Genomic DNA, 25732 nt, shown 5'->3' with positions numbered 1-25732 from the left:
AAGAGGACCCTGCATATCTATAAATGCATAAGCCCCAACCACAACACCCCCTACAATTTTAGCCAATCACTGTTCTCCTAAAACCGCCCCGTCCAATAGCGTAGCCTATTGTAGATATGTGCGGTAACTAAGGCTGGGAACAATTTCCAACCAAGCGTGTCATCGAAAGTTGTCTGCCGCGGGAGAGGCCACCAGCTGGGGGATCCATAGCAACCGTGGATAAACATGAGTTACTACAGCATAAGGTAGGCAAAAGAAATGTAGATATTGTTGGTTATTTGCCCCTGTAAGTCAATGGATCGCGAGAAGTGATCGCATGTAATTGTAGCTAAAGAGTGAGATAATGTGTCGCTTACAACTTTTTCAGAAGGCACTGTTGCACAGATCATGACAACCTATGTGCTGCTAGCTAAAGTTAGCTTGTTAGCTAGTTAGCTTCTTCTGCCAGCCAGCTACCCACCACGGCACGACGAGAAAGACAGAGGTGGATGATCAAAACCGCTACTAACAGTAGCCATTAAGCACAACAAGCTAAAATAAAATGTACATTGTGACAACTTTTTATATTACTGTTACTGATGTTCTTCCTCCATGATATGGACAGAACAGCTGCCCGTTTTGTCAGAAATCAACCCCCCTTCTTGCCTTGGAATGGACTGGACATTCTTTCACCACGAAACGAAATGCTGGTCGATTTGCTCGACCGGGGGTTTATACCGAGTGTTTATCTAGTAGCTAACGAATTTTCTCACAATTTAGATTCATGACACTCATTCAAAGTAAGCGAGCGAATAGAAATTCGCTTTCCATTGGCTCAGTATAACGGTTGTCGATGTAACGGGCTTGTTCAATGAACAGTCAAGACAGTATGCGATTATAATCGGATAAATTACATTATTGCGTCATGAAAGCAATCAAGTGTGAAACATTACGCTTGATTCCTCGAATTACGGCGGCTCTTAGTCATAGGAGCTTGCACCATTGTCCCTGGAGTCTGCAGCTGAAATTGAGGTGGTTGATCTCTGCATCATCATCGCAGTGACAGGATGAACATCAACAAAAGCAGGTGAATTATCATAACATGTCATAACAATTACTGTCGACATATCAATTGGAAAGTAACTATTATCATCTCACTAAGTCAAACACTCCAAAATGTAATCCTAACCGAAAGATTCGATTCTGGGTTTTGAGATTAGTATCACCATGCTTGCCATTTGCTGATATGTTCAGGTAAACAACAAAAGCTACAGAAGACACAAGTGAATTCGCCTGCATTCCTTTTTGACACTGCACATAGCCTAATCCCTGCTTTGAACTATTAGATGACAGATTCACTCATCTCACTGACTATTAGATTACAGATTCACTAATCAGACGATTCAGGATTTAGATCTAGTTCTTATGATTAGAGTTGACTCTTCATTCAGTTTATTTTTTTCACAAGGCCTAACGATTTCCTGGAAATTCCTGGTAAAAATAATGACACTCCACCCCCATGATGGTGGATTGGAATGTAGGATTGTTGAATGGTATGTGACTAGCTGGGGGCTACATACAATCCAGCAGTCTGTGATATTACCCCAAACGTTGCAAAGATTACACAGGAATTATGGTTTTGTGCCTGCAACATACCACACTACTGTCTTTATGCTACATATCTGACACATTTAGTTCCTTTTCTAAGCACACTCAAGGGGCCATGAAACAAAATACACAAGTTCATGTTTGTTTTTCATGTTGGAGCATGCGTCCATTCTGCCTGCCTCCTCCAATGTAATTGTAATTACTGTCATTTGTCTGAGGAAAAGTTTCTCCTATAAGGAACTAATCCCCCTGTGCTGTTTGACGTCTGCATACCAGAGAGTTGAAAGCTATGTCCCCTTTTATCCGAAGAAGATGAAAATCAGAGTGCCATTCCCACCCTTTCCTGTTCAACAGCTACTTCAACTCGCTGTGATTATTTGATTTAATCTGCCCAAGCTCCATCCTTGGAGGCTAGTGGAAGAAGCCTTGAAAAAATAGGCTACATTGCCAGTGACATTTTTACTTTTACTCTACTGCAAATTTGTAGCCATACTGCTTTCAGACAGTGCTCTGCAGTGTGAGGAGTTATGGACAGGTTGGGTAGGAACACAACCAGCTCCTTCCCTCCTAAAGACCTCTTCACCCCTACTACCCCCCTGTACTAACCCTAACCCTAACCCTAGAGACCTCTTCACCCCCACTACCCCCCTGTACAAGTTTCTCTCCTGTAAAAAAAAAAATCCTTCTTCTAGCATTGTGACTGCCAATGGCCCCTGGTCTGAGCATTGATTACTTTATCTTATGATGACTGATGATTCACTGATGATTCACTTACTTAAACAAATGTATTTGCTGTAAGTCGCTTTGCATAAAGGCGTCTGCTAAATGCCATAAATGTAAATGTAAACTAGCTTCGTTGTTTCCTCCACGTCCAATCCCTCCCCACGCAGCCACTGTTTGTCTGTGTCTAGCCTCACTTGCGGGCTCACAGTGTGGACATATGAAATGTCTCTGAAGGCACGAGGCTGGTTCAAGGCTATTCTTTTCTTGGCCAGTTTCGCACAGCTGGCACAGCTCTTGAGGAGAGGGTACAGGGTGTTTTCAAACGTTGTATCTAAAACATCACCCTCCCATCTCTCTCGACCTTTTCCAGAAGCCCCCTCATTTGCTCTCTAGGGTTCAGTCGGCGCAGGTGTTTCATGCCTCTGTGGTGACTCAGTGAGAGAATGCCAGCTCCAAACGAGTGTGTGTCTGTTTTAAGAACTGAACAGAGAGGCAGTAAGTGACTTTATATCACAACCGCATCAGAAGCTGATGCCTCAGAGTAGGCCTACACAGAGGAGGGCAAACAACTCATGACAGCAACTGTTGCAAAGAAGAGCGTGGACAAGCCACGCAGGGTACCTGTGTGGAGGCCGGTGGAGGCAGACATCTGAGGACGAGCTCATTGTAAATCATGGAAAGGAATGAAGAATGGTATCATACACGTGTTTACAATGAGCCCCATCCTCCGATTTCTACCTCCACCAGCCTCCACTTGTGTGGAGTGCACAGTATTGTCAATGTTCATTCACACACAATGTTCGTTCACACACAATTAGGCTAAAGCTGTAGCCTATCCTTATTCACAATGAGAGAACTCTACTGTGACCTCCTCCCATACAGCCAAGAACCTTGGGGTGATCCTTGACAACCACTTATCCTGTGTGACGAACATCACAGCGACAGCATGCTCCTGTAGATTCTTCCTCTACAACATTAGAAGGATACGTCCATTCCTCATCAGAGAAGCAGCACAACTTTTGGTCCAAACACTTGTGATCTCTCGCCTTGACTACTGCAACGCACTCTTGGTCGGTCTCCCCGCCTCCACCACCAGGCCTCTGCAGCTCATCCAGAACGCTGCTGCCTGTCTGATGTTCAATCTCCCCAAATTCTCCCATGTCACTCCCCTCCTCCGCACCCTTCACTGACTCCCGGTAGCAGCTCGCATCAGATTCAAGACCCTGGTACTCGCCTACCGGGCGGCAAAGGGAACAGCCCCTCCCTACAATGGTCAGCCCCCAAACCCCTGCCTGATCACTCCACTCTTCCACCTCGGCTGGCTGCCTGGCACCACCGCCTCTACGTGGATGCAGCAGCCGCACTACTTGGTCACGGCTTTTCACTGTCCTGGCGCCCCACTGGTGGAATGAGCTTCCCACTGCTGTCATAACTGCAGAGTCACTACCAATCTTCCTCTGTAGATTGAAGGCTACATCTTAACGGTCCCTCCTAAAGACCTCTTCATCCCCACTACCCCCCTGTACAAGTTTCTCTCCTGTTTATTAATAATAATAATAATAATAAAACAAATCTTCTAGCATTGTGACTGCCAATGGCCCCTGGTCTGAGCATTGATTACTTTATCTTATGATGACTAATGGATAGATGATTCACTTAAACAAATGTATTTGTTGTAAGTCGCTTTGGATAAAGGTGTCTGCTAAATGCCATAAATGTAAAAAACTAATTAACAATGTATCCCAAACTACTAGGAATTAAAGTGTTTAACAAGACAAGTTTAACAAGTTTGCAGAGACATTTCAATAGAGGAAAACCGAGATGCAGTTTTTTTTGCCTGCTCTCCAGCGCATTCCAAACACACATATGGCTCAGTGGCTTGAGCAATCTTTCTGACTCTGTTGGTCATGAACTGACTAACTAAGAAAAACATCTCTGGTATTTGCAGTAGGCAAATTTTTGCACAAAGCAGTCCAGTAACATCTGTATGCATCTGTAACATCTGTATGTAGATTTGGCAGTATATGGGGTAGTTAGTCTGTGTAGGTGGCATGGTAAGATTGCAAGCCCTCTTGTTTTTTGGAGCAAGCATGGCTAGGTTACTTATAGCCTAGCTACTAACTTGTCATGTCTGAAGTACTGCTATATATGTAAAAGCAAATGCCTCTAGCCTGTATCGAATGAGATGAGACTGCATGATGAGATTGTCTTAAGACACTAAGCCCACAGCAGAAATATCATTCTTTTGATTGTGGGAGGAACAGGAGCGATCTCTCTGAAGGTCACAGTGGGGTGTTGGTGGAGTTGTTCTGTACTGACACGAAACACAAGGCTTGTGTTAGAGGGAGGCGGAGGGGAATCATAAAGTAGTCAGGCTGTGCTTTGGCTAGCCTACACCCAGCGTATCAAACCTAGTAAGGTCCGACAAGATAGCTGTGCTTTGGCTGACAGTATGCTAGAACTTGGTAAAAGCAAATGTAGCCAAAATAGAAGACTTACAAATGAAAATGTCATGTTTAGCATTGACACTGACATTGACCCCAAATGTTGGGGAAACAAGAGCTGTACAATAGCATGTGTGAGACCCCCTGGGGACGGGGGTATTAGTGGTAGACACTTACCACTTGTTTCCTTCATTTGTTTTGACTTGGTTTAATGACTCCCCAGGTGAATGATTCCCCAGAGTCCTAAGATGACTGGAGTCCCCCCCCCCCCCTCCACACACACACACACACACACACACACACACACACACACAATGCATGCAAATGTAGACAATAGGACTTAAAGGACCAGGTCTGGTCTCCTAGCAACTGTACTAAGGTCCCCCACGCCTTGCCAGTTTTAGAAATGAGAAGGCTGTTTTTGCTTCTGGTAATTGAAGCAAGTCTTACAAAAAACATCTCCTCTGACACGAATGCCAGGAACATATAGAGGCCCATGATCCAGTTCCAGAGAGCAGAACCGAACCAGAGCACGCTTTTTCATAGTCAGGCAAAAATGATTGAGTTTGACTAATTTGGCTCTGAGTGTATGAATACAAATACAATGTCTTTGTGTTTTTGCCCTTATTTCCTGTTTGTATTGAAATTAAGTGCTGGTGTTTTATGGTTGGGTTATTTAAAGCACATGGAATGCTCAATCTTTCGAAACGGGTTCGAGATTAGGTTTAACAATACATTTTAGTGGTCTGTGGTCTGTGCAATATCCACCTCTGAGTAAGAGGAAATGCCGTCTGTGGGGATTTCCGCTTATAGTATCTCTCTTATAGTGGAGCAAACTGGCCAAGAAAAGTAAAGGCCTTTCAGTGGCCCAAAAAAAAAAAAAAACTGAATTACAGCATGTGAAGAAAACATTAGCTTGTGGTTGAGTTGAGTGAGTCCAGTCAACCTTTCCGATACAACTGGAATTAGAGATTGAGAGATGCAAGGGGACAGAACTGAGCGGCGCACTGCTCTGCAGCCTGTTTTGTCTTGCGTGAAATGTGAGTGTGTTGGTAGTCCTACATCATATTCACACGTATCCCTGACTGCAAATCCCTGTGCGCTGGGGTGGTATTCAAACAGAAGCAAACCATAGCCCTAAAGTGTGCCGTCATGGCAACAGCTCCCACCTCACCCTCAGCTGTGCGAGCTTCCACTCCCCTGGGTGGGTCTCCCTCCTGGGTGCTGTGGTGCTACAGTTGGGCTTCAGTGGAGCCCGCAGGCAGGTAGAGCTGCGGACAGAGTGACTCTTGGCTCTATTTTGAATGAAAGCTATAGCTGAGGTGAACTGAACTGAACTGGACTGGACTGGACTGGACTGTATCTCACCTGCAGCATGGACACTATAAAGAGTGGTGATTCTCAGCCTGTCTACAGCCGGTGGTCTTACAGGTAGACACGACACACCCACACTCACCCACACCCACACTCACACACGTGCATAGTTGTGTAGCCTAGACAGAGAGAGAGAGAGAGAGTGTGTATGTAGTGCTTGGTCTGGTGTGCGGTCAGACTGTAGCCTCGTTTGTTGTGTCTGTGACGGGGTGACTTCTACTGTAGCCCAGCCTCCTCCCACTGCTCCTATATGCACACCCCAGTTCTCTTTTGGCCTTTAGTATTCCTACTGTTAAGGATCTGTCCCTCTCTCATGTTTCTGCACAGTCACTTTGTTACTTATTCAGTGACCAAGGAGCGACTGTAACAAGAGTTCGTGACGTTTTATTGTCCAGTTGGGGGCGTCTTTGACGCACTAGACTGCTTGCAGTAACTGAGGACGTGCTAAGAATAATTGACTAGTAGGGGTTGTTGATGCTGAGAGATCATCATTCTTTGCTGAAACGACTTTGTTTTTTGTTGTGTTTTTTGTTTTCTGGCCTTTTGTTAAGGAGTGCTGTTCACGTTCACAAAAGTTATGTTGATCATCTAGCCTATTCACTTTCGATGGTATTTTTTTAGGCTCGCTTCTCTTCTGCGAAGGGAAACGTATAAACCTCTTAATCTGATCAATGACATCACCATGTTTTGACTAATCCCCCTTCACATTTCTAATTTATCTCCAGCTGATTCATCCCTTCACTCTCCTGAGGGGATTAGAAGTTAAATTAGGCAACTTTCTGTTTTGTCTTCTTTTAAAGCAAGGAAGTAATTTGCTGAGGGGGAAAATTAAATTGACTTAAATTCTCCTGTGATGTGGAGGCTATTCATGGAATATATTTATTGCAATTAATGATACAGCCTTCATTGTCTGTGTTCTGACAATGGGATCCCTCTGGTAATGTGATGCTGAATGCCAGAGACACATTTTATTTTGACAACAGAATACAATAGTCTCGTCCTCTTTCAAACCTTTTCCACCAGTGGACTGAGGACTGTGATGGTGTTGGGCAGTAATCTAAAGGTTGTTTGCGATGGACAATTGCTTTCTTCATTTTCGTTCCATCTCGTCTATTAGTAAATCTTTATGGAACAGTGTTAAAGTGGGTTCCAATTTCACTGGAGGGAAGCGATTGGCTACAGTTTTTAATCAATGCCTCTGTTGACGGAGGTGTCCAAGGTAACTTGGTTGGTGTCACACAGTACAGTCTCCTTGTCCTTCCCTGTCACCTTAGCTGTGCCTAATGAAACATTGATCGTCGAGAGCTGGGAAGGGGGGCAGAGAGCGTATTTCCCAGAACAGGTTTGATACAGCCCCACAGATTAAAGTATTGTGGATAATACCTTGTGAAGGATCAAGTCTGTAATTATATACAGCACCTGATCTAGGGCCACTCACTGCGACCACATCACCATGGTCATAATAGAATCCATGATTTAGCCTTGGCTATATCATACTGTATCATACTGTATACATACGATATCATACTGTAACATTATCTCAAGCAAAGGTTGATTCCTATCACCCGCAATATAGGAATGTTGATTACAACTCTCAGAGGTGACATGTTAGGTTTCTCAAACTGAAGGACCACACCAGGGCTGTTGACACATGATTGTCAGAAGAGCCCATTGTGATATTTTCATCTCATAGATTTCTCGCTAACTTTCTGTTCCTCTTTGTTTCCCACATGTCCTGTTTCCCTTTCTCGTAATGTCACGGCCCTGAAGACCCTCCAGCTCTGCCAGCTTCTCCTCTACCTCAGCAGCAAGGTGAGTAAGCAGCAGCCCTGGAAAGCACCTGTTATCACAGATACACACACACACACATACACACACACACACACACACACACACACACACACACACACACCCCAACCAACTAATTTCATGTTCAGACTAGGCCTATCTGTTGTCATGCACTCCACTAGCTCTGCTGCTTTGGTGAGAGCCAGACATAAAGAGACCCACTAAACAGTGGAGAGAAAGTTAAACAGCACCCCCCCAGAGAAGGGACTTTAAAAACAACAGTCACTTTGTGTTGCCTTGCCATGAACAGACTGGAGGTTTAGATACAGATGGACTTTTTGGCTGCGTAGCATTGGACACATCATCCCCCCCCCCAATGAATGGATAGACGAAACCAAGAGCGCTCTCTGGCCACGGTCCACTACAACTTCTCTGGGAACTGAATGGGGACCATTTTTTCAATGGTGGAACTGCCAACGAAGTCGGTTGACTCTCCAAGATGTCTTTCTGATTTAGTCAATTGTACGGGCGAGTCAAGTGTGTTTACAGACAGCCCAATTGTGTTTTTTCCCCCCCGGTCTAAAGAGAAATAGAACTCCCCCTGGCAGTTACCAAGTCTACCAATCACCACTCTCACTAGCCTGTCTACCCAATGAAAAGTAGACGAGTCCCATTGCATCCCTGTTTTCCGCTGAGGTCCTTAGCTATACAGCTGTATTAAGAGTCTCCCACCCACTCCTCTTCCTCCTCTTCCTCCTCCTCCTCCTCTTCCCTCCATGTTTAATTAACACCTCCCCATCACAGTCACCCTCTGCTCATCAAGCCATCTACAACACCACCTGCTCAGGGGCCTGGTAATGGCCTCCCAGGGGATAGATCTGCACCTCTGCATCAGCAGCACCAGGGCCACGTATAGAGTGACCTAGTAGCCAGCAGTATGCTAATCGTGAGCACATTACAGCCTCTGAGATGCTGGACCTCAACCATGCTCAACCAGGCGCTGCTGATGCGGAATGAGCAAGCTGCTAGTCCATGTCCCAAACCCATGCTGATTTGGTGGAGGAAAAAAAGCCAAGAAATGCCATTGAATTAGTGGTAATTAGTGGTTTTAAGCTTGTGTACATTTCCTGCCAGGAGATGAGCTTCAGGCATTTGTACACTCCTGGCATTCGGTTACGGTCCTTCAGAGATGGCTGTTGACGTCAAGCAGTCCTTATGTCTCCTTCAGCAGAGCGATGTGTCATAGACATTTTTTTTTCAGACTTAGAGAGAGAGAGACACTCTGGAGAAGGAGCTGGTGTTAATCAGATGAGAGCAGCTGGTCTGGTGAGAGATTGTTATTTAGATAGGCCGTGACGGGACTTGAAGAGTTCTTGTCCTATTTCTGAAAGCCATTCTATGTGAAATGGAGGGTATGAGGTTTGATGTATCTGATGGTCACAGATGGTACTCGTCTCAGACATATTCCACTGTGCACAGAGATTTCAGGTGGTGTCTGTCTGAACCTTTTAATCTTCCTCCCTAACCACCCCGGCTCCCTCACTCCCATCACACGCATCCCACGCACTACACACCTACTGGGAGAGTGGGCTGTGTGTTTTGTCGGTGTGGGTGTGGGTGTGGGGGTGAGGGGGGTGGGCGGTAGTAAAGGTGGGCTACTCTGACTCTTGCCTCTGTCCCTCTGAATAGACTCCCGCTGCTGCCCTTCTCCCTCTCCACCGTAGCTTAGCAACATGGGCCCTGGCAGTCCTTTCATAGGTGTCCAGGAAAAGTGCCCGTTGACGCCAGACAACGGACGGGCCACACGCACTGTGCCGGAGACGAGGCAGACCCTTTTCTGGAGAGGAACACGCTGCGTCTCACAGTTATAGGCTAGATTCACCAAGGCCACTGTGACATTTGCTGCTGTTGTCACTGTGGTAGCCAAAGCAGTATATCGTGCCTGCATCATATCCATTAGGCTTGAAACCCTAAAACACGATTCATCGTTTCTTCACTATCGTCCGTCCATCATGTAGATAGTCGGGCTACTCTTGACTGTCTTAAGTGTATCAAACACAGGGATTATTTATCCACATTTTTAATACGAGTCTCGCTTTGACTAGGCTACGTTTTCAAGCGAACCCCTTGGTAACATTCAACTCCAGCTCAATGAGGCATTTCAGTCCTGATACGCTGTTATTGTTCACGGCAGCGTTGCCCCCTGGTGGAATTCTATTGAAAAATCATTCATGTTTGTTGAGATAACAGATCCCTGGTCCCCCACAGAGAGTTGTGCCTCAGATGTGTCAGCTGTGAGTTATGAGAGTGTAATAATAATAGTGTAATAATAATAATAATAATGACCATATTTCCTTGTGTCTTTCTCCAGTGCCCTTGACGATGACAGCACCAGCCTCAGGCAGCAGAAGCTGGAGAAGCAGGTACTGGAATCAACATAGACACACAGTTTACACAACATAATACATTAGAGACCTCACACACACTTGCAATACCACATAGGCTACACAGCTATGGTGCACCCCCCCCCCCCCCCCCCCCCCCCTCACACACACACACACACACACACCTAGTGTAGCACTTCCAGTACAGAAATGACAACTAGCCCATGAGAAATAGCTGCATCTACAGGCATTTGTCCTCAAGAGATCATAGGATGTTGTGTGACTCAAGATATTGAAGGATGTTTTAAATATTATTTTTTTTATTTTTTTTACATTTGTGACTCAAGAAAGCCTAAGCCCTCTCTGAACAGTGAAACGTCTTTTGAGGGCTGGCCTCCGACTGTGCCTACTGTTGTGTGGCACCTTGCCTGGCGTGCCCGGCTATCTTGACTGGCAGAGCTGGGAAATGACCTTGTGTTCTGCGTCTGTGGGTCTGTGTCCCTTCAGGGTGTTTCACTAGAGTTGGAGCAGTTTTATTGCAGAACATCAGCGCAACAGGACCGTTAGGATTGTCCTAAATGTAAATAGGATGCGTCTCTGAGAACGGTCCACTCGTTCACCTGTCTCTTGCCCTGTAGCGTTTCAGTGAGAAGGAAACATGTATTTTTCCCAGAAGTGTCTTATTTCGGTGGTCAAAGGAAGAGTTCCTCAGTTCCTCTAATCCTCCTTTCTCAGTAAACACAGCCCTTCGTGATAGAATCGATTATAGTTAAAACAGGTAGTTTTGGTTTAAAAAGCAACTGTCTCACACATGGGATTCAAATACTCGGTGGAGCAGATTGACATGGCACATATACAAGCCCTTAAAAGAGCATACAGATTTATTTTAGTGTGTGTCCGTGTGTGTGTCCGTGTCCGTGTGTGTGTCCGTGTCCGTGTGTGCGTGTGATGTGGTACTGTGGCTCAGCTGCGTGTCCCATTCTGCCGGGTTTTATCTGAGTCCTATTGTCACTGCTCCAGTGCAGTTCCTGTGCCCTTAATCCTTACATAACACACACACACACACACCCCAATGCAGGGTAATGCCAGGACAGGCAGCGGGAATATACTCCAAAACCGGAAAGAAATAAGCAATTGTCGTCTTCTGTATGATAATGAGTCTCCTTCTGCCTTCATAAGGGGCTTAATTAACTAGCTGTGTTTACATTGTTGAAACTGAGAGGGGACGTGTCCTCCCCTGTTCTCTGTCTTGATAATGGTACTGCTGTTTGCCCCACCCCCCTCCTCTCCCCTTCGCTCCTACCTCTGTCTCTCTGGCACTTGCTTTCGCCCTCTCCCCCCTCTTTTCTCTCTCTCTCTCTCTCTCTCTCTCTCTCTGCCTTTATCTCTTTCATTCTCTCTCTCCTCTCCACTCTGGACCTGGGGCGCTAATGACTGCAGATTCAGTTAGCAACAGTGCCACACACACACACACACACACACTCTCTCTCTCTCTCTCTCTCTCGCAGGCTGTGGAAGAGAGACGGACTAGTTGAAAAGGATTCATGGTGTTTAAGATTATATTATAGTTAGCTTTCGGATCTTAAAGCCCAGACCAGGGGGAAGAGGGGCCAGTGAGACAGAGGTATGCCCAGCAGGAGTGCTGCTTGTTGGGGGAGAGTTTAGTTGTAACTGGCCTCCCGGAGCATGGAACTCTGAGCTGTTGCTCCGTAGAGAAACTTCTCCGCTTCACTTCTCTCTCCCATTGAGGATGTCTATGGAAAAGGTGGGTTACCAGTTCTGTTTCAGTTTTTCTATCTATCTGACTGCTAGACTTACTGACATAAGATTGACACATTTTAAATACTTCTGTTATAATGTGTGTGTGTGTGTGTCTGCGTGCGTGTGTGTGTGCGTGCATGCTCTTGCACACGTACGTGCTTGCATGCTTTTATTTCTGTGTGTTTTTGTGTTCTGCGGTAGCCCATCCTGGTGATATCATTGTTATGGGGCTCTTTGGCGGGACACACTTCCGTGGATGTTGATAGCTGCTCTAACTGGGCTCTGGTCATGTGTTGTTTTCATTAGCCCACTTTGTCTGCTTTTATCCTACTGGATGTATGTTACAGGATGGTGCATGAATGGAGTCATATCCTTATTTCGTCCCATGTCCTATCCTAAGGTGTCAGTCCTTTTTTTAATTGTCTACAATACAATGGATTTGTTTGATGTGTTTGTCTCCTTTTAAAAAAAGAAATTGTATAGTGTTTCAAATAGGCCTACTTGTATATTGTCATATTATAAGTGAACTGTGGTGTTCAATCAACTTTTTTGGTTCATTCTCTATGTTCTGGTTAGGTTTCACTTTTAAAACTGAATTTCAAACTGTGGTAATTAAACGTGTGTTATAACGTGTGTTAAGTCTTGTTGCCAGTTAAAAAAAGAGTTCTGTCTTTGTTGCCAGCAGAGTGCACCTTGTGGGGGGATATTTTCAGCACGCCATTCATGTCAACACAACATTTAGGCCAACCATATGAATGGACCCAGGCCCAGTCTGCCTATGGTGCCAGCACCAGACAGTAGCTGTTAGTGGGAACAGCAATATCATGCCAGTGAGCGCAAAACGGACACTAATACAGTACAGTACATGTATTTCACAGCAAGTTTACACAGAAGGCTGTTGCTGCCCAGAGACGCAACAAGAGACAAAATACATTCTTGTCTTCAAAACGGAGAGGCCTATTCTTAGCATTGTGCATTGTGGGCCTTTTAGTTTCTTGTTTATTTATGACTTGTCGTGAAGGAGGATATTAGACCTACATATTTTAGTTTTCAACTTGATCTACAAATGAACAGTGTCACACTGTTCATTATTCTAATCCAGTCAGATGTTTTATTCATGTTTGATTTGTTGCCTATTTTTAGTCCGAGAGAACGCTCAAGCCTCGCTCTTAAAACAAAAATCCTTTTGAAATGTAAACCAGACTCCGAGCTGAAACGTTTGAGTGCCTAAACCTTTCATCTATCCGTATTTGCATGATTGAATGAAAGACAAGCATAATGACATATATGGTATAATGACACATCGTTCATTATGGTGTTACTTGTCCAATCGAGGCAGACGACAGTCGTGATAGTACGTCGTGCATCACCAGTGTGCGTGCGTGTGTGCGTGCGTGCGTTAACTGTGTGCATGCCTGCCTGCCTGCCTGCCTGCGTGTGTGTGTGTGAGTGTGTGAGTGTTTGGTGGCTCATCGTTGGCACTAAGAACGATGAGTTATGAAAGCGGCTGCGCTGGCGAATCAGAGGCAAGACAAGGGCTTCTGGTCCCTTTCCGGCTCACTTCACCACTAAACAAGGCTTGTTGTTGTTATTGTTCTCTCTCTGTCCTGCTAATTGATGCGTTACGTAACCCTCAGCCCGCTCTGACCAGAGACCACGGCTGGAGGGCTACAGTTAACGGACGGGGCCGTGATTTCATTGAAATGGAAAGATTATTTTTCCTTTGTAGAGCTTCACACAGAGAGACTGTGCTATGGGTATTGTCTTTGGCCCTTCCCCTGTCCTTGTCCCTCCTGTCCCAACACATTTGGGATGGCTCTGAGAGTGAGCCTGTCAGCTCCAATGAGCCCACTGCCCTGTCACTGTCCCCTGTACTTTAGTGAGCCCAAGCCAGCATAACACAGAGCCAGTAGACTGTATTGCAACGACTGAGCTCAACACATTATTATTTATTTTTTTCTCCACAGGGAGCACTCAAATGTGCAGATTTAAATGATTTGGTGATCATTTGAGCTCATAGCATAGCTTTCTCTCTGTAGTGTAAGCATCCATTATGATATGCTAGGCTGACTGTTCGTCAGCCACAACCCATTGTCATGTTCACGGCATTAATGTCAATGTCAATACAGGATAGCAATTAGTTTACAGGATAGCAAAAGAGCTATCGTTTGAATAGCTCTCAACATGTTCCAATAGATCTCTACATGTCCCATTTTCTTCAAGGACATTGACAGGATAAACTGTTCTTTACTCATTGATAATATCCCTACCTACCCTGTTCTGTTGCTATGCAAGTTTTTTCAGTCAAGCCATTCAGGGACAGGGCATGTCATTGTTTGTATGTAGCATGTAGTAATTCTTCCTTTTTCTAGCATTGCGACAGCCAAAAGCCCCTGGTCCGAGCATAGATTACTTTTTCTTGTGATGACTGATGGATAGATGATTCACACTTACTTAGACAAATGTATTTGTTGTAAGTCGCTTTGGATAAAGGCGTCTGCTAAATGCCATGAATGTAAATGTAAAATGTTTGGCTAAACCATATATACACGGGCATGACACTCGTCTCTTTTCGATGAGTTCCATTTTGAGAGTCGCTCCCCGCGTTGCCCATCGCCCTGTCCTCCTCTCAACCACAGCACAGAGAGGCCATGGTGGAAAAAAACAATGACAAGCAAGAATGGAGAGTGAAAAAAAAAAAGCAACTAACATGAGCCCTCTTCACATTGCTGGCGTATACTGTTACCATAGGAACGTTTCCCTTCCATCCAATGGCGATTGAACAAAGTCGGCCGTCACAATGTTGTTGTCCCCCCCCCCCCCCCCTTTTTTTGTTTTGTCTCGTCGTAAAGATAATTGGAACTCTGAACAGCTCCGAAACTCAGGTTGCGACCTGATTGTCCAAGTGTCTGATAAGGGCCTGTAGTGGCTGCTGTTGTGTGGTTCAGCGTCGGGCTTCAAATGGTTTATTCATCTCATGAATGTCTAAGCTACCCACCCGTCTGTACCCAAAGGTTGGATGTGGCGTGGTGACTGGTTGAGTAATGATGTCAGGGGAGAGTAGAGATCGGCCTCTGATGTCCAGCAGCTACATAGACTGGTCTCTCTGGTCCAAGAGCTTTTAATGAGGAAGTGTTAGGGTTTAGAGAACAAGGCCAGGTATTAGTGGCCAGAGACCATTACTAGACCATTATTACCCTGTCAAGGCCAGTGCAGCTGTTTGCCTGGGGACAGACCCTACGTACGTTCTCTCCAGACACTGGACTGGTTGCAACAGCCAGTAAACATGAGTAGACAATGGGGTGCATGTCAACAATGTGAAGTGGCCTCCTCTCCTTCATCCGCACTGATCTAAAGCCACATGACGGGTGTAAGCAACATGCTGGAAGCCAACAGGAAATGCTCTCTTTCTTTACTCATGATAGAGCAGCTGAAGGAGAGGAGATGAGAGGACTCTATTTAAGACTGTTGGGATGTACCACTACCCATATACGTGGTCCCAAATGTTGGCACTGTAGCACCTTGCTCACGGCCTGCTGTTCTCCTCCCTTCCACAGAGGGCGCTCTTGGAGCAGAAGCAGCGGCGGAAGAGGCAGGAGCCTCTAATGGTGCAGCCCAACCCAGACGCCCGGCCCAGGCGCTCCAGGCCCCGGCGCAGTGAGGAGCAGGCCCCACTGGTGGAGTCCCGCCTCAGCATCACCAGCGATGTCATCATGGACGGTGAGCCCAGTCGGCTTCGGGTTAGATCATATTAATGACTTGGTTCTAAAATGTGTGGGTCGGTTTAATGCATGTAAATACACCAAAAAAAATTAAGGTCCATTTATATTGTGTGAGTTGAGATCTGTGTCGCCTGACTGTGAGCTGGTGTGGGCTATGCTGCAGTCTATGTGAGTGTGATAGGAGCCCAGTCAGAGAGCGTTGCTGTTGGTGTGCCAGGTGGTTCGGTGTCAAGTGAGGACAGTGAGAGGGAGTGGTGGGGGGCGATGGTGGAGCCCCTGAGGCAGAGACTGGCAGGGAGGGGCCCTGTGATGGAGCTGACTCTGGAAAAGGAGCCTGGACGGACCCAGCAAGGTAGAGGTAGAGTCAGGAAAGACGTACAGGAGTAGAGGGAGAGGGTGATCTCAGAGTTGGTTTAGTGGCACCACGTGTACATTGCTAAGGAGACCTACAGCTAAGTGTGCCCAGATATGTTAGCATACCTGAAATAATCAGTAAAAGAGTAAAGGCACCCTTTTAAAATGTAAAGACAGAGTGTGTGTGTGTGTGTGTGTGTGTGTGTGTGTGTGTGTGTGTGTGTGTGTGTGTGTGTGTTATTGTGTGTGTGTGTGTGTGTGTGTGTGTGTGTGTGTGTGTGTGTGTGTGTGTGTGTGTGTGCCTCCCTCAGTCCTGGAGTGTGTGCAGAGTCGTGTCTGCAGGCTAGTGAGTGAGACACCTAGACTGGACCTGTGTAGGCAGAGGAGACCTGCAGTCAGAAAGGCCTTTCGAGATGAAGGAGAGAGCCCCGTGTATACAGGCAGCACAGCCTTCAAACACTCAGGCAAGGACAGGGCTAGCTGCTGTTTAGAGAAGCCCTCAGAGATGACAACAATACAAATCGATGACAGTGTTCTACAGACACTACAGAGAAACTCTGACATGTCCCTACACGAAGCGGATGATGAATACAAAACAGCTCTCACACCCTCAGGGAGGCGTTCAGCTAGCTAACTAACAAACACAGAGCAGCTCTTTAGCAAACAGACATGCACAGCCACAGACAGGGCCAGCCAAAACAGATAAAACATTAGCACCATTCAAGTCATTAACAAGCTAATGGAACTCTCAAATGAATGTCCCTTACCCTCCATACCCCCCCCCCCCCCCCCCCCCCCCCCTCCACTCTCTGCAGGCATAGATGGCCCTGCTGCTTTCCTGGGCTCGGAGGCCCCAGACCTGGGCACCAAGATCCAGATCCTGTCAGTGAGCCAGTCCCAGTCCCAGTCCCAGTCCCAGCCCCAGCAGCCCCAGTCCCCCCCTGCCGAGGAGCCAGACAGGGATGGGGACACAGAGACACTGCTGGAGCCCAAGACGGACATCCACGAACTGCTGCAAAAACGAGGTGAGCTCCGGGGGGGGGGGGCTGGTTAGGGACTGTTGGTTTCTCACAGAGTGTGACGAATGTTTTATCATGTAATAGATTTGATTTCAATACCACCTCTGGTTGTTCAAAAGGTTCAATATTGTCTTGTGGGGGAGTGAGATCATAAGGACTAGAGCTGTTACTGTTTACTGAAGGACTACACAGGTCAGGACTCTCTGGCATGCAGCAGAGCTGGGGCAGGAGACTTGAGTGAGTGAGACAGTTATTTGCCTCCATCGTTTACCCTGTGAATCCCCCGGGTCCCCCTCGGTACACACATGCCAAGCAGCCTTATAGATCCGTCCTGCTGCTCTGCCCGGCCTGACAAGTCCAGAGGTCCCCTCAGTGACTCCCTCAATATCACATCTCTGCACTGTCAGAGGCACGAGAGAGAGAGAGAGACACGCGGGAGGGGTGAGAAACGCGTGAGAGAGGGAGGGGAGTGTAGGCGAGGACAGACAAGGAGAGGTAGCGCGGTAGGGTGCCTTCCCGGTGAGTGTCCTCATTCGGCCCCTGTTGCAGTACTCGGAAGGTCACACGTCTCGTTGTTGTTGAAGCCTGTTGCTGCCGCTCTGTCCTTTTAGGTGGCCTAATTACGAGCCCCTGCAGAAAGCAGAACAGCCCCCGTCTCTAGCACGTTGTGATCCTAGGGCAGTGCTGCAGTGTTTTGGAGCGGGGAGCAGGCTGGGGAAAGATTGATGGTGGCGCAGTGTTAAATGGGTCATTTAATCATGTGCATGAGGCAAGAGCATTGTCCGTTTACTGCAGTTCTTGTTGATGTCCTTATCGTCGTCATCATCGGCCACCCACACTGAGGGTGCATCTCAGCGAGTCAGGTTTCGTATTTCGTAAGATAGGTTTTGCCGAAACTTGTACTTGAACTTGAAAGATATTTCTAATGGCGTCACAAATGTTTTTTTTCATGCGCACCGGCAATTATTCACAAGGGCAGAGGATCTCGTCAGGCTGTGCACTTGTGTGCGTTGTAGTCACTCTCCTTTTTAAATAAACGTTTTGGCCGGCTAACATGCTCCACTCTGTGCGGCGAAAATACCGTAAGACCCCTGGACATTACACCAAGTTTAGCCTTCCTATTGTTTTCCAGCATTACAAATACGGCCCGGTCCTTATTTCTCCCCAGACTGCAGGCTGAAATGGATGCTGAGTGAACTCCTCAGAGGTTGAAGTCTCTGTCATCTCAGAGACAAATGCAACGTCTGTCCTGTGCGTGGGCTAAATATAGCCAGGTTCCATATCAGTTTGACTAAGGTTAGATTCATCACCTAGTTGAACCCGAGAGGCAGATTCAGGGAATATATGACTCCATTAGCCCTTCGTTTTAAGGAATCCATCTCTTCCTGGCATGTAACAGGAAGGTAGATGACAGTAGATCTCTTTCAATAATGCAAACCTTCATTATTAACGGCTCATTTTAGCACAGAGAGACATGTCCTCCGGTCCCTCTCAGGTACTCTGCCCGTTCTCGCATTTCCACTTCCCCATGGAGACCAAAGAAATGAAAATAGCAAAGGATGAGTTCCTTCACTTTTTAATGGGACCCTATTTCATCAAAACCACCAGTCACGCTTTCAAGTTTTTTAGGGTAGGACATATTTAGTATTCTTCATGTGCTGTGAGAGATTGTGTTATCATGCCGGGAGGACTCTTGTGTCATACTGTTGGCATAGAGCTCTTACTCTTTTAAAAAGTTGTATTTTTATCTACAGCATCCTCTTGACATTTCCAGCAACAGTAGCTACTTCATAAAAGCTGTGGATCTGCAACTCTGCAACACATTGTTTATTGTATTAATTGTTGCCCTAGAGAAACTGTTAAAGGGGAACATTTGGCATCTGTATTGCGCTGGTAGTTTGGCAGTCAGGCACATCTCTGGGGCTGGACAGTCATAGAATCCCACCACAGTGTAAACATTGTTGCTAGCCGTGATGTCCAATCCCTGTGCATCTGTCCTGCAGCGGCGTGGGACGTCTCTCTAGGCCCTTGTCAACACAGCCCCTCCCCCTGTCTCGTTGACCCCGACCACACCCAGGATTCGGTGGTCCAGCTGCCTGGTCTACAGGAGGAGGGGTCAGGGGGGCTAGAGCGCCCCCTATCTGCCAGGGAGAAGCTGCTCCTGTCAGGTAGAGTTGAGAGCAGCTTTGCCATTGGTGAATGGGCTAGAGTGAAGGGTGCTGGGTACTATCATTCTCTCTCTGCAGCAGCACTAACACTATTGGTCGACATTGGTCAAACTGAGTGATCATGCTGAATGACAGGCTAGTTAACCATTGAGTGAAAGAAATGTAATATTGTATGAAAATAACCGTTAATAAAAATGGTTAATAATAATACAAAAAATGTAATGCAAGGAAGTTATTGGGTGCAAATTGGTTTCAAGTAATGGTAAGTGAGTGACGTGAACTCACATTTAGATTAATAAAACTGTCAAACTGTCAAACAGTTTCTGCTCCTACCAGTTGGTATGTCATATATTATGATATGGAGCACCCTTGAGTGTGCCATTTTCTCCTGCTCACTTTGAAGTCTGCTTTTCCACACACCAAAAAAAAAAAAAAGTGCACTCTCATGGCGAGCATTGAAATAATCCACAGTGCCAGAGGCATGGCTGATAAATCCAATTCACAGTGAGATACGGATGCCTGTCCTGAACAGCTCAAACTGAGGTCTGTCTGACCACACAGTACTGCTGTCTGTCTGTCTGTCTGTCTGTCTGTCTGCTGATACAAGCACTCGGAAGGAGTTCAGCCTCATCTCCCTCGTCCCTAACTAACCCCTCAGAAAACACACACACACACACAGACACACACACACACACACACACACACACACACACAGACACAAGTTAGAGTTGGTGATTCATCTCTAATGTCATCATCACTCCATTTGTCTTTAATTTTTCACATTGTGCTTCCACATGTGGCACTGCGCAGTCTTTTAGATGGGGCGCCTGCAGTGCTGGGTGAGATGGGACGAGGGCTTCTGGGAAGGCTTGAAGTTAATGGATGTTGTTGCTGGGCATTCTGGGTAATCTGTTCTATACAACAAGGTTGTTCCTAAATTGGTCTCCTAACCATTCGTCACTCTGGTTTCTGCTTCTTCTTCTTTTGCTGCTGTCGCATGTTCAACAAATTGGTTTTGAAATGAGGTTGGTCCCTTATGAAGAGGAATTGGACTGCTGAATATTTTAGAGCAGTGAAAGATAGTAATTTAATTTGCTACTTTCATTGCAGAAGTATTGCATCAGTTCTTATATTTAGCTGCAGTACTATGAGGCGTCGTTCATCAATGGTGTAGTAGTAAAGGCACAAGTATCCTGATTTCTTCAGTACTTGCAGTCTAATCATATATGTTCTAAAGTTAGGAGATAAGCTCTGCCTCTTTAGCAAAGGGAATATGATCCTTTGGGATTAACTGTGAAGATATGGGTGTGAGCTTCAATGGGATCATCTCCTCTCTCCTGTCTGCAGGGATCTGGGCTTTAGAAACCTGGGCCGTCTGTGTGATCACAGCAACAATGTAGCGTTGGCTAATGTTAGCTCTCTGTCTCTCCCTCTATCAGGTCTCTCCGGCAGTATGAACTATGACGAGGCCAGTGAGGATGAGGAAGATGAGGAGGAAGAGCGCACCCGCTCTCTGTCCCCCAACGCAGAGTCCACCCGGCCCGCTTCTGCCTCCAGCACCAAGTCCAACCCAGTGAGTCGTGCTCTAGCTGTCTCATGTTTCTGTCCAAACCGGTCCAAACCTGTCATTGTGTTACAAGGAGCATTTTGCTAGAACGTACACAACCCTGGTCCTGGAGAGCCACTGTGTCTGCAGGCACAGCACTACCACACCTGATTCTTATTAACTATTAATCAGGAGCTTAATTACCTGTGCCAGGTGTGTCTGTGGAGTAGCCTGCCTCCCCTTGTTCGGAGGTCAGTGACAGTTATCATGTTTTAGATGAACCTCAAGACCCACCTTTTTAGAGCTGCTTACGGTTGCCCTTAACAACTCCCCCCTCCCCCCCCACTGCCTTTCCTCATTCCCCATGTTGAGATGATTGTGTTTTGTTTTTATATGATTGATGAGTGTTTTGAGATCTGAATTGAATTAAATAAACTCGAGCTTGACTGCCAAACAAGCTTTTACACCCTCTGGCTCACTAGGACTAGTACTGAGAAACACTGACTTACCTATTGCTACAGTACATGGGAAGACATTTCAGAACAACAACAACAACAACAACAACAACAACAACATATCAGATCAACATTGTCCCCCGACCGTTCGTTGCCTTCACCCTTTCTCCTCCAGTAGTGTGTTCGGCCCCTACATGTGTTGTGACGTAGCGCTGCGTGTCGTGTCCCCCTCTCAGGAGTACGGGACGTTCGAGGCCCCCACGGCGGAGAGCCCCCTGATCGAGGTGGACAACTTGGAGGAGTTCGTGTTGCGTCCGGCCCCGCGCGGCGCCAGCGTCAAGTGCCGCATCACCCGGGACAAGAAGGGCATGGACCGTGGCCTGTACCCCACCTACTTCATGCACATGGAGAGGGAGGACGGAAGGAGGGTATGCCGGTGCCTAGCCTTGGGCCTAACTAAGAGTCTGTCTCAAATCACTTCCTATTCCCCCAAAGAGTGCACTAGAGAAGTGAATAGGGACTAGGGTGAGCTAGGAGAGCTAGGAGACAGAGCTAGGAGACAGAGCTAGGAGAGCTAGGAGACAGAGCTAGGAGAGAGGAAGGATTGGGAGACAAGATGGGCCATGTTTTTATCATCTATTACAATGGGCCAGTTCAATACTTTTTTTTTTTTACATTATTTCAGGAGCATATAAAAAAAGAATAACACATATTTGAAGTATAAAGGATAAAGGATTGTGTCAACCTGTCATCAGCCCTCTCACCTCAACTTTGTTATTCTTTGTTTTCCCCAGCTGTTTCTGCTTGCAGGGAGGAAGCGGAAAAAGAGCAAGACGTCCAACTACCTGATTTCAGTAGATGCTACTGATTTGTCACGCGAGGGAGAAAGCTTCATGGGTAAACTCAGGTACAGCAGGACCCTGTCTCACAAATATCTATCTGCCAAGGGCTGCCAGAGTTAAAGGCATATTTCATCCAAACTAGTCTTTGGGCCAGGATGGACTTTAAATCCACTGTTTTAAATGTCACTCTTAACTCTTCTCTAAATCTTCGACATATTATATTTAGCCTTCCCTGCAACCTGATAGCAGTGGTTGAGATTATTTTAGAAGTCACGTACCGGACAATGCCACTGCTCTTGTCTGGTTCCTGCAGGTCCAACCTGATGGGGACCAAGTTCACTGTCTTTGACAATGGCACCAACCCCTGCAAGAACCCTGGAGCACTGCTGGAGGAGAGCAACACACGGCAGGAGCTAGCAGCTATCTGCTATGTGAGTCCTGTTAAACCACATTTGAAAAACACACACACACACACACACACACACAGGCATACACACAGTACTGTTACATAACTTAAATCAAACAGAGATGGCTGTCTTCTTCAGAATCCACATGTGTCCATCCAGCAAGCATATTTCTATTCCCCTGCTTATTATTGACCCTGGCCAGAGCCGTCCTGGATAAATGTAGTTAAACCTGGATGATTGTATAGCGTTCTGAACAGCTGTGTCCTTCTGTAGGAGACCAACGTGCTGGGGTTCAAAGGACCCCGGAAGATGACCGTTATCATACCTGGTATGAACATGAACTTTGAGAGGGTCCCTGTCCGCCCCAGCAGCGTGAGTTTCTCATTTCCCCCTGGGATTACTGAATACAACCAAATGAACCACATTTGAGTAATAAAGTAAGCAGAGTAATGTGTGTGTGTGTGTGTGCGCATGTGTGTTTCCAGGAGCAGGAAAGTCTGCTGACTAAGTGGCAGAATCACTCCCTGGACAACCTGATCGAGCTGCACAACAAGGCTCCCGTGTGGAACGACGACACCCAGTCCTACGTGCTCAATTTCCATGGCCGCGTCACACAGGCCTCTGTCAAGAACTTTCAGATCGTCCACGACAACGACCGTAAGTCTGACTGTGGCTGCTTCTGTCTCCATGCCTCTCTCTCTCTCTCTCTCTCTCTGTCTCTCTCTCTCAATTTTCTCCTCATCTCTTGCTCTATTATAGAGGTTGAAATGTATACAATACTGCATGAGTAAATGTCCTTCCTCTCCTGTCCCCACAGCCGACTACATTGTCATGCAGTTTGGCAGAGTGGCCGAGGACGTCTTCACCCTGGACTACAATTACCCCATGTGCGCCCTGCAAGCCTTCGCCATCGGCCTGTCCAGCTTCGACAGCAAACTGGCCTGCGAGTGAGCAACCACCCCAACCTTGACCCCTCCTGTGCTACCCCCCCGACCCCCCCCCCTCACCTTTACCCCTGCCGCTTCAGGACAGTATAAAATCCCCAAAGCCCCCCCCCCCCCCCCCACACACACACACACACACACACTATCTGTCCCATTCCAGTGTAACACTCCCCATCACAGGACCTAGTGACCCACTCCACTCCACTCCTCTGTGTTCAGTCAAGTTCACCAGCAGTCTGCCTCTGAGGAAAATCATAAACAATGGCCTCCGCCCCCCGCCCTCTGTCCGTGTCTCTCCTCCCCTTCAGCGCTGCTTCTCATCATGGGACCCACATCGTGCTGATGCAGGGAGAGGGGGGGGTCTCCTTAACGGCAGAAAGAAATTAAAGTACCGTCCCCCTAAAGGGAAACTTGTCAAATCAATGGCGCCTTTTGTTTTTATTTGTATTTAACATTTGTTTTAATGAGTTTGTATTGCTTTTGCTGTTGTATATTGGTGGTGATGCGTGTGCGGAAAGGGAACAGGCTCTCTTTGAGTTAGAGACAGGAACTCTATCTCCATAGACCAGATGTTTTGACTTGGATTTTGTTTTTGTTACATCCTTCAACTTAATGTTAATAGACTTAAGACCATTTAACGTTGCTTTGTAGAGGAGATGTCTTTTAAGATGCATTTTATGTTGATATATTTTTACTTGTGATGAAAATCTGTCTTTTGTTTTCCTTTGCCTTTCCGATCACTGTTTTGCATTTCTATTGTCCAACTTTGGACTCCTTACTCTCTTTGTTTTCCTTATCCCAAAAGGGATATGTAAAATTGAGCTCCTTATCTCCAAGTGGTACTTTCTGCTAGTCATTTCGCTTTGTTATGTAAACATTGTTGAAATTAATTTAAGTTCATCCCTTTTTTGTTTCTTTGTCTTATATATCAAGTCCCTCTAATACCATGCATATCCATCCAATATGGTTCTTACTGCTTTATTTGTTCTTGTTTTAAAATGAGAATGTTACAGATGGTTTAGGTATTTCTCTGTAGCATTCTAAGGAGTTTTGAAGTGAACAGAATATGATTTCTCACTTTGGTGAAATTGTCGTTTTTTTTACATGTGATATTGTGTTTTTCTTTGATGTCTTACAACCCTTTAAAGTTTGAATTTTACGGTCAGTTGTTCAGCAAACACGATGAAGGGATTTTATTTTAGTAATACATTTTTGGACACTTTTCTATGAACTTCAAATATGAAATGTCAGCTAAATGTCATTTCAGAATATGGAATACAGTGTGACCTGACATCAACATCTACAGTGGCCTACATATGCCAAAATAATTGGTCTACCCATTCAAAATGACAGCAGATTTCATTTCATTACATATTGTTATGAAATACTGTACCTGGAAGGGTTGCAGACGATATTTGTACCATGCCATAGTGATTGCAGCATCATGGAATAACCCCTAAATGTTTGAGGTGAATGTCTTAGTTCATAGAGACTCCTGCCTAGGATTGTCATTGTTGTCCTTGGAGGATTGAAGAAGTCCTGCAGAATATGTTTGATTTCTGTTGTTCTAAATGTTTAAAGTACTGATTATTTGTCCGCCAGTACCCTAAGGGAAGTTGTGCTTTACAATCATGTAATGTTCTGGGAAAGAACGTAATTCCTAAGAAGTGATTCTGTTAAAAAGAGGGAACTGTTTGTACAAAAGATGTAAACATGATGTATACATGATGTACTGTACAATTTTACTACAAGAAACATTTGGTAAAATGCATTCCATTCATAACCTACCTATTTGACTTTTTTTGAGATGAGATTTCAGAAATATTACTGTAAATAATAAATGAAGTTATTGTATGTGAACAGGACTCCACTTTGCTTTTGATGATAACAAGAAATATGAATCCTATTTGGTAAAAGCAATTTATTTTCATTAACTCAACAGCTTTACACTTGATAAATCACATTTTAGAAGGCAGCATGTAGAACTTCACATACATGTCTTTCAACAGTACAAAGTATTTAGTATAAGAACAATAATTAAAGACTTTGGTGAACACATTATACTTTTGTCTTAGTACTTAACTGGATTTTTAGAAAGTATCCGTATAAACTCTTCCTCACATATAGTGTCTCTTTATAAAACGTGAAACAGTAAAACATCACGCACATATGGAATGAACTTCATATTGCACATATCTAGTCTAAGACTGTTAT

General features: G+C 45.8%; 1 protein-coding gene across 1 annotated transcript; it reads left to right on the top strand.

Annotated features, from left to right (window-relative positions):
* The first annotated feature begins 180 nt into the window (after positions 1-180).
* tulp3 (TUB like protein 3) lies at positions 181-25378 on the top strand. The gene is made up of 13 exons (XM_083692242.1): positions 181-245; positions 7899-7940; positions 10288-10339; positions 15619-15781; positions 16953-17162; positions 19160-19324; positions 20764-20897; positions 21562-21753; positions 22120-22232; positions 22481-22598; positions 22848-22946; positions 23060-23231; positions 23392-25378. Exons 1-13 carry the CDS (start codon positions 226-228, stop codon positions 23523-23525), a joined length of 1614 nt encoding a protein of 537 aa, XP_083548368.1. The 5' UTR covers positions 181-225; the 3' UTR covers positions 23526-25378.
* Positions 25379-25732: the final 354 nt, after the last annotated feature.

This window comes from Argentina silus, assembly GCF_951799395.1.
Source record: "Argentina silus genome assembly, chromosome: 20".
Lineage (NCBI taxonomy): Eukaryota > Metazoa > Chordata > Actinopteri > Argentiniformes > Argentinidae > Argentina > Argentina silus.
Note: the sequence above shows the minus strand (reverse complement) of the source record. Positions and strands in the feature narration are given on the sequence as shown.

Coding starts and splice junctions, on each gene's coding strand:
- tulp3 (XM_083692242.1), top strand. CDS start 226: ATGAGTTACTACAGCATAAG. Junction 17,163..19,159: donor CGAACTGCTGCAAAAACGAG/GTGAGCTCCGGG, acceptor TCTGTCCTGCAG/CGGCGTGGGACGTCTCTCTA. Junction 19,325..20,763: donor GGAGAAGCTGCTCCTGTCAG/GTAGAGTTGAGA, acceptor TCCCTCTATCAG/GTCTCTCCGGCAGTATGAAC.